Genomic DNA, 13,424 nt, shown 5'->3' with positions numbered 1-13,424 from the left:
ATGTATGCTGCCTCTTCAAATGTTAAATCCCTCATGATCCGGAGTGACTCTCAATCCCTTGTCAAGATGATGAAGGAAAAATGCTCATCTCCAACTTTGTTTGAAATTTTATTTGATATCTACTACTTTAGTTCTTCCTTTGATGTCATATCTTTTGTTTATGTACTTCGGTTGAGGAATGTGCAGGCTGATTCAGAGGCAAAATCAGCCCTCTCATTTCTAAATTCATCCTCCCTTGGTGGAGTGTAAACTCTTTTATGAATGAATGCATTTGTTTGACCAAAAAAAAAGAACTGTGGCTCTAATGCATTTGTACATCTCTGAATAAACTCCTCACGAGTACCAAAACGCCGCCGTTTGGGATACGAGCGAGTTCATCAAATGGAGAGCTTCGGTTCCAGCGACGACGAAGACCGTCTGGATTAGAGTTTGGACCCCAGGCGGTTCGAATCACGGTGCGCGTACGTATCTCTCGTTCCTTCGGAGTTGCATATCTCTATTCTTATCGTTTCCGTACATATTGTTCTGAATATTTGAAATTCGAAAAATTAAAACGCCGACTGTGGGGATAGAACCCACGGCCACGGAATTAAAAGTCACGCGCTCTACCACTGAGCTAAGTCGTCTACATGTTTGTATAACCCGTTATAGCTAAATATCATTATTTAGTCGAATTTATTTTATTTCTCCAGAAAAAGATAACAATTTATTCAATAATTTAATTTTATATAAATCTGTTCAAAATGATGTACTGTTGGAAAAATACTAAAGAAAATCATCTGTAAAGTCTACAATGCTTGTGTTTCAGGATTGGGTCTCTCCAAGATAATCTTCATAGACTGGGGTTTGCATATATTGAAATTCGGATGTTCAAAAAGAAAAGAAAAAGCATATATTGAAATGGGCAATTCTCCTGAATAACCATTTTCAAGTTTTAGTCACAAAAATAGACTACAAAAAGGAAAATGACCAAAATATTTTATTTAATAGGTAAAAAGACTCTAATATCCTAGATATATTAAAAATAAAATAATAATAATAATAAAATAAAATAAAAAAATTTATATAGTTTTAGATTATATGTTTTCAAATTCGAACTTTTTTATAATTTTTTTTTATTTTTTTGAAAGTTTTCTTTTTGTAATTCGAAAATACATTTTGAAACTGTTTTTAAAAATTTTATTTTCAAATTTTTAATATTTATTTTTTATTTTAAAAAATTTTAAACCTCAATCCTAAATCTCCACCTCTTAACTCTAAACCCTAAGGTTTGGATTAGTTAACCCTAAGGATGTACAAGGCCGTGCCTGACATTTGCAAAACTAGAAGTGATGGAAAAAAAGAACTTCAAATAATAATGAGCATTAGTTAGGTTTCGAACCCAGGACCCCGAACAGTTAAACTCAAATAACACTTGCTTTCACCATCTCTACTACCTAAACATTTGAGAAATTGGCCCCAAAATTGTTTTTATATTGATCGGCTCTCAAGCAAATGTTTGATGGGCTTGTATCCAGGCCCGGCCTTGGGGGTATAAATGTAATCTTACCTCTTTAATGAAACATTTTGGTCATTTTGATCTTTATAATCTATATTTGTGACAAAAAAAAATTTTATTGCTATCCTAGGTATTTATTTCACTATTGAAATTCTAATATAATAATTGGGTTGCTTTGATTTCTATCGGGAAAGGGGTTTCTACCACTAAGTCCTGGTCTGGGCTTTGGACCATTCAATTTACGTAGTAATGCAGCAATAGATGATATGACTACTTTTTAGCAGAACACATAAATTTTTTTTTTTTTGGTGTAAATGTTAAGAAGGACACATAAAGTTCATTTCGGCTACACACAAATGTTTGTTGTGTATCTTAGTATATCTATATAATTTTTACACACCAATATGTATAGTATCTCGATAAGTAATATTTTATTTCAAATATAAAATCTGGAATACTAGGTTTATATTCTACTTGGTCTAATAGAAGAGATTCACGATCGATGAGACGATCCTGAACTGTGTCATCATCACCAGAAGCAGATGAGATAGTTGGCTTTACCAAGTGCCCGATCAAAGGACAGCTAATACAAGTCCAAGGCCACTCAGGAAACAAAAGGAATGAGAAGATCATTTCAAACAAAAGTAACATCATAGCAATGTAGCTTAGGGTTTGATGACAAGCAACGTACAAAGAGCTTTGGGTTTTGGAGGGAGTTTCTTGGAGGTTTGCAGAGCATTTATATGTTGTACAAAAGGTCGGTCAGTGCCGGATATATCCACGATTGATTGATTAACAACTCCTCCAATCATCAAAGCTAAACGTCGTCATCATCATCCTCAGACGAGTCGTCATCATCATCCTCTTCATCGTTCTCGACTTCCATCATCTCTATCTCCTTCAGTTCTTCGTCATCCCCTTCAACCCCGACATGATAACGCTTCCCTGACCTGCAATTTAATTCTCTGATCAAATTACTTTAAAAGCCTAATGATAGTAATCGATGGAGAAGACCTTTCTAATGGAAAATCCGCCACAAGTGTCACATCTGGTCTTTCTTCTTTCAGCTTCTCCACAGGAAACCTACAACACACCACAACTCAATGAGCCGTTGTTAAGATGTTTAACAATGAAAGGATCAATCAGTTACTTTGGTTTGTAAGATCTCCGGCCATCATCAGAAACTAAGCCGTTATTGCTTGAAACATCCTATTAGAGTGAGCAAACCAATAAGAGGACGATTAAAAACAAACAAAGCTAATATAATTTTCTATAAGAAAAACTTACAATGTGACGAATGAATTTGAAGTTTCCTTTGAGTAATGTGTTGCAGAGTTCCAAGACTTCTTTCTGAAACATCAAGGTCAGTGAGTGTAAGGATCGATCAAGCAAGACCTGATGTAACAACTCAAAAACATTTACCTCCTCTAGTTTAACGCAGTTGCGCATTATTAGAGTCTCGAGTGGACTCTCTTTGCAGCTATTCCCCAAATCCCTACCAGCAACAATATTTTTTGTACTATGTGAAATTATGATAATAAGGACTTTTGGATGAAATTTCGCTATTTAACATTTTGTATTTGCACCTCAAAAAATGACCATTGATTTTAGGCGACCTGGAAAAATTCAGGTACTTCAGTTTTCGACAACTCTGCAAATAACCTCCAGATATTATCGGTATTTTATAGAAGCATAGACGGTAATCCAGAAGAAATAGCAGTAAAATCAAATAGAAGCAATACCTCAACAAGATTCCGGGCCATGTCGTTGGTTAGTTGAAAACATAGGAGTGTTAGAGAAGTTAAGTTGGGGGACTTGGTCACCAACTCTATCAAGTGTGAAGCTGTTGACGCGTCTATATTACCTGTTACACATCAGGCAAGCTTGAGAAAACCTGGGATAAACAAAAAAAATAAGCTCCACAGCGATTTAGTGGAGAAGCTTTTACCTAGGGGGAAATAGGTCCCTAAGCACAGGTGCTCTATCAGACGACATTTTTTGGTCAGGATCATAAATAGCTGCCTAAATGGACAATTGCTGCCACATGAAACACAAAATAATGCAAAAAAAAAGTTAGAGATTATCAATCATGTCGCAGAAAGAACTAACAGACATTCAAAATAGCAAAACAACCTAAAGAACAGAAGATGAAAATATTATACCTCTTCTGCACAAAGGAAAAGGGAACATGAAGAAATTCCATAAAACTCAAAAAATAAATAAGCAGTCACACTAAGAAAACTTACGATCCAACAATCCTCAGATCAGTGAGATTCGAACAAAATGAGAACACCTCGAATGAGGAACTACAGGTCATCCATCTGATATTGTAAAGCCGTAGGCTTCTCAAGCGATTCCTAGTTGAATGAAAAAACAAAATATGACAGCAAATCAGAAGATTAAATGAATATTTCTTGAGCAGGAAACTAGTGAAGCTATATTGTAAAGCCGCTGGCTTATCTTCCCAAGGCAGTAGCCATAAACAAATGAATAGCAGCGACAGAGATTCTATTGATTGCGAATCTCAGGTTTGATTCTATGTTATTATCTTCCCAAGAGCATGAACAAATGAATTTCAGGGAATAACAAGGCATGATGAGATTTTATTGGGATATTTTTCTTGCTCAACTTCTTTCCTATCTAAACATTAAAAAAAAAACAAATTTTTGATGACGACATACCAAAGAAAACCATGATTATAGGATAGTGAGGAAAGAAAAGGTCCATTAAACCAAATTGGAGCAGGAGCAGGTCCATGTCGACGAGTAACATGACCAAGCTTGAGAGATCTACAAGCATAAACATAGACCAAGTTCAAATAACAAAAGCCAAAAGAGTGATCCCACATTATTGAATGCAGTAAGTTATATTCACTTCGTTCCTAAACGATTCATATTTTAGAGAAAACTTTTGTTTCAAAAAATATATATTTTATATTTTCAATGTAATTTTTGTCAACTAATAAAGAAAAATTGTGAAGTTCGAGAACATTAATTACATTTCTTAAAATCTTATTGATTTAAAAATATAAAAAATATAAAATTACAAAAAACTATGCATTTATAGCTAAGTTTTAATATGTTTTATTAAAAAGTGTGAAAATTTTAAAACATAGATCTTTTAGGAACATAGGGAATATAATTTAGGAGTGTGACCTGGCTATCCGGAAAATTTTCTGTGGCTTCCGGAGATCCGACATCTAGATATTATACTATTCGGGTGTACTCACATCCGGATCCGAATCCCCGGATTTTGAATATCCATCTAAATATTATATTACTACCCGCTGGTACTAGGATTCGGATCTAAAAATCAAAATATGCAGATACTAATTCGGTTTCGACGGATCCAAGATTTTATTATCCAGATCTGGATCCGAGCACCCCATATATCTCATTTTCGGAGCAGAGATCTCGTAATAAGTCCCGCCCTAAGTTATATACTCGAATTACAAAAAGAAAAAAAATAAAAAAGAATTCACCTGAGTTCTTTACCAGCACGATGGATCATGGTACACACAACTTCATTATCAGCTGTAGTCAAGTCGATGTGGGCGTAAGATGAACGGTCCATTGCACATTTGTTGAACAGGGTGCAGCACGCAGCCGCTTGCATCAAAGACTTTGTATCAAGCTTCGAAAAGACCTAAAGAATCCAAAATTAAGATATCCTCAAACTCCATCTCCAGAAAGCTCTAATGAATTTGATTACCTTGATTGTGAGTTCTGGAGGGAGGAACCAGGAACTGGAGTTGTGAGCGGCAGCTCGCTCGCGTAAGCATCGTTTAGTGGATTCTAAAAGAACGGACGCGAGTTGTATAGTTCGATCCAGGAGACGATCCTGAACAGAGGCGTCATCGGAAGCAGGGGCGAGAGCTTTCTGGAGCCCACGATCGAAGGCGCAGGCGATGGAGAAGGGAGAGTAATCTGGAAACGAAAGGAGCGATGAGATTATTGAGTCGGCGTGGAGGCAGCTAAGGTTTCGGGTGGAGTTCGTTACAAGAGTTTTCTTTTCTCCAGATTTATTCTTAGAGCGACTCCAACAACGTGATAAGCTCATCGTTTTTAGTGACAGAAGAAAGAGTTGAGATGAGAAGAGAAAAAGAGAAAAAAAAAGTTGTTGAGGATGAACTCTCTGTTTTTTTTTGATAGTAGCGAGCATTTCTACTCGCGCTAGTTTCTATTTATAATTTAGTTTCATTTTCATATAATTTTTAGTAAGCAAAATAAATTTGATGTAGGGCAATTCTCTCAAATATCTATTTTTAAGTTTTTGTCACAAAAATAACATTTAGAAAATAAAATGACCAAAATAGATCTTTTTTATTATGAAATTTTTAATATTTATTTTTCATTTTTTTAAATTTGAAATTTTATCCCCCAAAATGCACCCTTTAACTCTAAACATAAGTATAGATTAGTTAACCCTTGAGTATAAATACATATTTATTTTTATTTACTTTTTAATAAACTTATTTTGGTCATTTTCTTCCTTGAAGTCCTGAAAATAAACTAAAAACGGATATCTAAGGAAATTTTTCTTTGATTTATATACATATGTATTCAAAATATGAATTATTATTTTTCTATTTAAGTTCTTATACCCTTAAGATACCTTTTTTTTATCAACACCCTTAAGATAGCTTTATCTCTTTATTTGTATATGTAAATATATAAGTTGTGTTTATAAGCATATCTATATTTTTATTAGTTATATAAATTTTAAATTTATATATGTTTGTATGCCTATTAATTACTACTATACTATTATTAATATTATTTTTTTCTGTTTGAATGATATGAAAAATTAATTTATGTGTACTTATTTTTTTTCTGTTTGAATGATATTAAAAATTAATTTATGTGTACTTTGCTTTGTATTTAACAAAGTCTTCAATGAGTGTATGATTTTTATATTTATTGTGTTCATATATATATCTAAATATTCTAATTTTTTCTGGATTTTCGTGAGTCTGAAGCATTTATTCAAGCTCAGGATTTGTAACCTCCACACTGAAAGGGGAGTATTGGGCTGACAGATGTATTGTGTGTATCCCAGTTTGTATAACAGGCTTTAGGTTATCGTCCATACTTGTATATATGGAGCTTGCCTCCGTTACTTGATGAATAAGATGGATCTTTACATACTGCTCAAACTTTTTGACACTACCCTCTTCAAAATCGGTTTCTTTTTACCATTGTTTTTTTTTTGTAACTTGAAAAAGCTAAACCCGGATCTATTAAAGACACAGACCTAACCTCCGGGTGGAGGTACAGCCCACGGATAGACCCTCTTCTGGGCATTCAAATGAGCCGAAAGCAATAGTCCATATCCGTGTGGCCAGCGGGGTTCGAACCAGGATTCGCCGTATTAGGTATATTCCCTCAAGCGCCACTGAACTACCAAAAAATCGGTTTCTTTTTACCATTGTTGAATAGTGAGTTTGGGATGATGATGCTAATATAAATGATTAAGGGACAAAGCGTGTAGAAACTCTAGTTTATGTTATGAGGAAATCAAGGTAAAAAAAAGAGTTAGAAATTCAAAGCGAGTTCATGTTCGAATCGAGCTTGCTATACAATAAAAATCTAGGTCGTTTTCAATTCTCTCTCTAGGAACTATGCAGAGAAAAATCAGTCTTTTGCTCGGTTAATCTCGTTTTTTCTTTTACATCCGGAGGATGGGCCGAGTGAGACAAAAGACAGATGGAAGTCTCTCCATCCCTGCCGTGCCTTTGTAGTCAGACCCAACTTACATTATTCAGTATCCGGAAGAATCTACACATCCATCAGAAGCCGACAACGATTTGTACGGAAGATAGAGGTATAATTATTCTTATTGATCAAAGCCAAAATGTCATAAAACATTTTTAGACATTTTGAGAGATCTGATGGTTTTGTGTTCTTCTTTTGGCTGCTAAATTTGGTATTTAATTTTTTTTTCGGAACTGATTGCTGAAAGAAGGAGAAGAGTAGCTGATGGTTTTAAAGATATACTAGATTTTTATCCGCGCTTTGAAAGTGCGGGATAATTTTCGATGAAAGCTTTATATAATCGTATTTTATCTTAATTTAAAGTAAGCTTGATAAAATCCATAACCCGAAGTCAGAATCGAAACAAAACCAAAAAAATCGATCTATACCTTTCCGAGATGTAAGAAATACCAGAATGGGTCTTGTTGGATGGTACAAAGCATATCCAAACCCGAATTGTTATTAGCCGAATCCGAACAGGTAGCCCGGAAAAAAAAAATTGATCAGAATGTCCAAATTAATCACAAATATAAATATTTGAAACATAAATATGTACTTACAAAAATTCAATTCTATTTTTAAATAATATCTAAAAATAAGTATTTAAATTTTAAATAAATATCTTAAATATCCAATTTTATATAAATAAATATTGTTTCTTATGTTTGGCTTTTACATTTTTGTGCTGCTAATATTACCATGATTTTTTATTAATCTTTGCATCCAATATTAACGCCTAACAATTACTATTCAATCGTAGATGCATCTGAATTTTATTATATAATTATCCATCTTTTATTTTATCGTGCATTTGTGTATACTATAATTCAAATTCTATGCAAATTATATTCTCCATTCTTTGACCTTTTAATGATGAGTCACAAATATTTTATGTAACATTTAAAATACATAACAAAAGAAAGTTATACATTGGACTAATCATGCAATATAATAACAAATTATGCCAAATGAAATGAACACGTTGTTTTTATACTTTCTATCGTCTTTTATATTTCATAAAAATGGAGTCACATATTATGTCATATGAAATGAAATATTAACATATATTCGTCAAGTTTGCAATCAAATACTCATGAATGATTACAATCTAATATAATACATTTATTTTTGTTCAGATATGAAATATATTCTTGAAACAATATTAAAATTAAACAACTTAGATAATATTCATTTATATATTAACAAAGATTAATAACTGAAATCTTTCAAAATATCCCTAAAACACTAAGAACATTTTTTTCAATTTTATCTACAATATTAATTGACAGATATACATCCCTTTAAAATATCGTATCTTAAAATACAGATTTTGACACTTTTAAATTATCTAACAACTTATAGAAAATATATCTATTCTTAGTATTTATTAAATACTTCCAAATATTTTGATAATTGAAATTTATCATATTTTAATCTACCTTATTTTTACTAACAAGTTTAAGGGATAAAGATCTTGAAATAGCAATAACATATTCCGATTCATTTGGTTTAACGGGTCAAATAGATGATTTTGAAAGTTCCATCTAGGTCTGGGCATTCGGATCCTCGGGTCGGGTTCGGATCGGGTCATTGTCAGTCCGGATCTTTCGGGTCTAAGAGTTTAGGACCCGATAGGATAATTTGAAATTCTCGGTTCCGGTCTTCTCGGGGCCGGACTTCTCGGGTCCGGGTCTTCTCGGATCCGGGTCGGGCCAAGTCTAAGATAGTTGGACCCAATAGGGTAATTAGAGTTTGTTGATTCGGATTCGGTTTGGTTACGGATCGGGTTCAGTTCGGGTCACGTTGGGTCCAACCCAAAAAAATACCTAAAACACACAGAAAATATTTAAATACTAAAAAAATATGATAAATTCTATTTAAAATCTGATCCAAAAACATGAAAATATCTGAAATTCATCTGATTATCCCAATTATATTTTTGAAAATCTAAATTTTATCCGAAACCCAAAACCATACCCAAAAACTAAAATTTGAAACTTAAAAAATATCCATAATACCAAAAATAAACTGAAACATCTATATATACCTAATATATATAAGAAGTTTCGGGTTTTCGGGTACCCTACTCAGATCGGGTCCAAGACCCGCGGGTCCTTTACAACAAGACCCAATAGGGTAAAAAGATCGGTTTCGGATTGGGTCGAGATTTTTCGGGTCGGTTTCCGATCTGGTCTTCGGATCCGGGTAAAATGCCCGGGCCTAGTTCCATCCGAAGCCGACAAAGATGTGCACGGAAGCTAGAGGTATAATTTTTCTTCTTGATCACAGCCAATGAATGTGATAAAACATATTCAGACATTTTGAGAGATCTGATGGTTTTGTGTTCTTCTTTTGGCTGTTAAATTTGGTATTTCAATTTTTGTTTTTCAGAACTGATTGCTGAAAGAAGGAGAAGAGTAGCTGATGGTTTTAAAGATATGTATTACTGCAAAAAAAACCATGTCGTCATAGCATGAAGATACCAACTCATAATAAGAGTTCACACGAGACGAATTTGTTTCTTCAATTTGTACCTCTACCATTGGAATTGTTTATGAAGAATAGATTCACGATCGATGAGAAGATCCTGAACTGAGTCATCATCACAAGAAGCAGAGGAGATAGATAGCTTGACCAACCGCCCGATCAAAGGAGCAGCAGCTAATAGAAGTCGAAGGGCAATTCAGGAAACAAAGAGGAATGAGATGAACAACAAGAAGGGAACTAGGGTTAGGGCTTTGGATGTAGGAAGAAACATTCATATGTCCGTCGTGCGGGATATATTGACGATTTGATTGATTAACCACTCCTCCAATCATCAAACCTAAACGTCATCATCATCACCCTCAAAAGAGTCATCATCATCATTCTCCTCTTCATCGTTCTTGGCGTCCATCATCTCTATCTCCCTCAGCTCTTCGTCATCCCCTTCAACCCCGACATGATAACGCTTCCCTGACCTGCAATTTAATTCTCTGATCAAATTACTTTAAAAGCCTAATGATAGTAATCGATGGAGAAGACCTTTCTAATGGAAAATCCGCCACAAGTGTCACATCTGGTCTTTCTTCTTTCAGCTTCTCCACAGGAAACCTACAACATACCACAACTCAATGAGCCGTTGGTAAGATGTCTAACAACGAAATGATCAATCAGTTACTTTGGTTTGTAAGATCTCCGGCCATCATCAGAAACTAAGCCGTTATTGCTTGAAACATCCTATTAGAGTGAGCAAACCAATAAGACGACGATTAAAAACAAACAAAGCTAATATAATTTTCTATAAGAAAAACTTACAATGTGACGAATGAATTTGAAGTTTCCTTTGAGTAATGTGTTGCAGAGTTCCAAGACTTCTTTCTGAAACATCAAGGTCAGTGAGTGTAAGGATCGATCAAGCAAGACCTGATGTAACAACTCAAAAACATTTACCTCCTCTAGTTTAACGCAGTTGCGCATTATTAGAGTCTCGAGTGGACTCTCTTTGCAGCTATTCCCCAAATCCCTACCAGCAACAATATTTTTTGTACTATGTGAAATTATGATAATAAGGACTTTTGGATGAAATTTCGCTATTTAACATTTTGTATTTGCACCTCAAAAAACAACCATCGATTTTAGGTGATCTGGATAGATTCAGGTACTTCAGTTTTCGACAACTCTGGAAATAACATGCAGATGTTATCCTCCTTGTATAAAAGCATAGGTAGTAATCCAATAAAAGAGAGAGAAGAAATTAGCAGTAAAATCGAATAGAAGCCATATACCTCAACAAGACTCCGGACTATTTCATTGGTTAGTTGAAAACATAGGAGTGTTAGAGAAGTTAAGTTGGGGGACTTGGTCACCAACTCTATCAAGTGTGAAGCTGTTGACGCGTCTATATTACCTGTTACACATCAGGCAAGCTTGAGAAAACCTGGGATAAACAAAAAAAATAAGCTCCACAGCGATTTAGTGGAGAAGCTTTTACCTAGGGGGTGATGGCTCACTAAGCACAGGTGCTCTATCAGACGACATTTTTTTGACAGGGTCATAAATAGATTCATATATGGAGAATTGCTGCCACATGAAACACAGAACAAATGGGCTATCAATCATGTCGCACAAAGAATTAGCAGAATTTAAAAATAGCAAAACAACCTAAAGAACAGAAGATGAAAATATTATACCTCTTCTGCACAAAGGAAAAGGGAACATGAAGAAATTCCATAAAACTCAAAAAATAAATAAGCAGTCACACTAAGAAAACTTACGATCCAACAATCCTCAGATCAGTGAGATTCGAACAAACTGACAACACACTGCTTAAGGAATTGTAGTGCATCGGTCCGACATTGTAAAGCCGTAGGCTTGTCAAGCGACTCCTAGTTGTATGAAAAAAGAAAAAAAAAAGATGACAGCAAATTAGAAGATTAAATGAATATTTTTTTGAGCAGGAAACTAGTGAACCCATTCTCTATTTATGGCAGCGACAGCACTTTCAAATGCACAACAGAAGGGAAGATTTCAAGTCGATTTTTGCTCTTGATTTGATTCTATTTTATCATCTTCCAAAGGCATAAACAAATGGATTCTGGGAATAACAAGGCATGATGAGATTGTATTGGGATATTTTTCCTGCTCTAGTTCTTTCCTATCTAAACATAAAAAAAAAAAAAAAAACCAAATTTCTGATGATGACATACCCAAGAAAACCATGATTATAGGATAGCGAGGAAAGAGGATTAGGATTAAACCACATTGGATTAGGATTAGGTTCAGGTCCATATCGCCGAGTAACATGACCAAGCTTGATGGATCTACAAGCATAAACATAGACCAAAAAGACCAAATAACAAAAGCCAAAAGAGTGAGTAATCCCACATTATTGAATGCAGTAAGATATCCAGATCCGTGCCTTTCGGAAATCCCCGTCTAGATATTATACTATCCGCAGGTACTTGGATCCGGATATCCGACCTAAAAACAATATATACGGATCTAAGAATTTACTATCTAGATCCGGATCTGGGCACCTTGGATATCCTATTTTCGGAGCAGATGTTAGATCCGGATCACAATCCGGGTAATAAGTCCTGGCCCTAAGTTATATACTAGAAGTTACAAAAAAATAAAATAAAAAAGAATTCACCTGAGTTCTTTACCAGCACGATGGATCATGGTACACACAACTTCATTATCAGCTGTAGTCAAGTCGATGTGGGCGTAAGATGAACGGTCCATTGCACATTTGTTGAACAGGGTGCAGCACGCAGCCGCTTGCATCAAAGACTTTGTATCAAGCTTCGAAAACACCTTTAAAAAAAAAAAAAAAAAAAAGCAATCCAAGCTTAACACATATCCTCAATTTGATTCGTCTATTTTCAGAAAGATCTAATCAAATTTGATTTACCTTGACGGTGAGCTCGGGAGGGAGGACCCAGGCAACGGAGTTGTGAGCAGAAGCTCGCTTGCGGAAGCATCGTTCAGTGGAGTCCAGAAGAAGCGACGCGAGCTGGATAGTTCGATTTAGGAGACGATCCTGAACAGAGGCGTCGTCGGAAGCAGAGGCGAGAGCTTTCTCCAGCTCACGATCGAAGGAGCAGGCGATGGAGAACGGAGTGGAAGCGTGAAACGAAAGGAGCGATGAGATGATCGAATCGGAGTGGAGAGAGCTAGGGTTTTGGGCAGCGGGGCTCGTCGGAGGATCCATGAGACCGAACGTGGAAAGAGTTTTATTTTCTCCAGATTTTTGCTTAGAGCGATTCCAACAACATGATAAGCTCATCGTTTAGTTACAGAGAAGAAGGGAGGATAGACATAAGAAGAGTCGAGATGGGAAGAGAAAGAGACCCAGAAAGAAAGCCGTTGACTCGACTGAAAGTCTATGTATGTTTTGAACTTTTGAGAGTATTCTACTAGCGCTAGTTTCTATTAGTAATTTAGTTTAATTTTCTAATAATTTTTAAATAGCAAAAAAATAATGATTTATTTACATTTTTAAAATATGATTTACTAGGGTCGACCCGTCCTACGGGCGCCCTACGGGCGGAATTTGATGGATTGATTTTTATAAAAGACGTCACTTTGTAAAAAAAATCTTTTATCTTAAATTGAGTGTGAGTATGGTTATTGTGTTCACCAAATTGAATTATATCACTAACTAATGATGACCAAGTTCTTAGTATTGT

At 35.0% G+C, this 13,424-nt stretch overlaps 3 protein-coding genes and 1 non-coding gene across 9 annotated transcripts in view; all 4 read right to left on the bottom strand.

Moving 5' to 3' along the window:
• Positions 1–13,131, bottom strand: part of LOC106334280 (F-box protein SKIP17-like) — a 16,766-nt gene extending 3,635 nt beyond the window's left edge. Inside the window, exon 1 of the mRNA XM_013772592.1 lies at positions 13,087–13,131. The gene's annotated coding sequence lies outside the window, so the exon portion shown is untranslated. The remainder of the gene's footprint in view (positions 1–13,086) is intronic.
• TRNAK-UUU lies at positions 555–626 on the bottom strand. Its single transcript has one exon. It is a non-coding gene; the product is annotated as a tRNA-Lys (tRNA).
• Positions 2,107–5,634, bottom strand: LOC106334281 (F-box protein SKIP17-like). Its single transcript, XM_013772593.1, has 12 exons — positions 5,210–5,634; positions 4,980–5,143; positions 4,180–4,287; positions 3,745–3,855; positions 3,447–3,535; positions 3,241–3,362; positions 3,085–3,149; positions 2,921–2,993; positions 2,786–2,848; positions 2,649–2,707; positions 2,513–2,581; positions 2,107–2,448 (listed from the first exon to the last, which is right to left on the bottom strand). The coding sequence occupies exons 1-12, from the start codon at positions 5,555–5,557 to the stop codon at positions 2,316–2,318; spliced, it is 1,404 nt and encodes a 467-aa protein (XP_013628047.1). The 5' UTR covers positions 5,558–5,634; the 3' UTR covers positions 2,107–2,315.
• On the bottom strand, positions 9,855–13,128 carry LOC106334275 (F-box protein SKIP17-like). Of its 6 annotated transcripts, none has more exons than XM_013772580.1 (12): positions 12,647–13,128; positions 12,386–12,549; positions 11,940–12,053; positions 11,508–11,618; positions 11,225–11,319; positions 11,019–11,140; positions 10,848–10,912; positions 10,684–10,756; positions 10,549–10,611; positions 10,412–10,470; positions 10,276–10,344; positions 9,855–10,211 (listed from the first exon to the last, which is right to left on the bottom strand). In XM_013772580.1, the coding sequence occupies exons 1-12, from the start codon at positions 13,019–13,021 to the stop codon at positions 10,076–10,078; spliced, it is 1,446 nt and encodes a 481-aa protein (XP_013628034.1). In that variant the 5' UTR covers positions 13,022–13,128; the 3' UTR covers positions 9,855–10,075. The 6 variants fall into 6 exon arrangements, with proteins under 6 accessions (XP_013628034.1, XP_013628035.1, XP_013628036.1 ...); XM_013772581.1 differs by having other exon boundaries at positions 11,225–11,313; XM_013772582.1 differs by having other exon boundaries at positions 11,994–12,053.
• Positions 13,132–13,424: the final 293 nt, after the last annotated feature.

Source organism: Brassica oleracea, chromosome C3 (assembly GCF_000695525.1).
Source record: "Brassica oleracea var. oleracea cultivar TO1000 chromosome C3, BOL, whole genome shotgun sequence".
In the NCBI taxonomy this organism is placed as follows: Eukaryota; Viridiplantae; Streptophyta; class Magnoliopsida; order Brassicales; family Brassicaceae; genus Brassica; species Brassica oleracea.
The sequence above is the reverse complement of the archived record's forward strand: the minus strand, read 5'-3'. Positions and strand labels throughout refer to the sequence as shown.

What these genes read in the sequence shown, in the direction of transcription:
- LOC106334281 (XM_013772593.1), bottom strand. Translation starts at nt 5,557, where the DNA reads ATGAGCTTATCACGTTGTTGGAGTCGCTCTAAGAATAAATCTGGAGAA. An exon ending in TATAATCATGGTTTTCTTTG is followed by an intron (nt 3,856 to 4,179) that starts GTATGTCGTCAT and finishes TCATTCAACTAG; the next exon opens with GAATCGCTTGAGAAGCCTAC. An exon ending in TCAAATTCATTCGTCACATT is followed by an intron (nt 2,708 to 2,785) that starts GTAAGTTTTTCT and finishes TCACTCTAATAG; the next exon opens with GATGTTTCAAGCAATAACGG.
- LOC106334275 (XM_013772580.1), bottom strand. Translation starts at nt 13,021, where the DNA reads ATGAGCTTATCATGTTGTTGGAATCGCTCTAAGCAAAAATCTGGAGAA. An exon ending in GATCTGAGGATTGTTGGATC is followed by an intron (nt 11,320 to 11,507) that starts GTAAGTTTTCTT and finishes CTGTGTTTCATG; the next exon opens with TGGCAGCAATTCTCCATATA. An exon ending in TCAAATTCATTCGTCACATT is followed by an intron (nt 10,471 to 10,548) that starts GTAAGTTTTTCT and finishes TCACTCTAATAG; the next exon opens with GATGTTTCAAGCAATAACGG.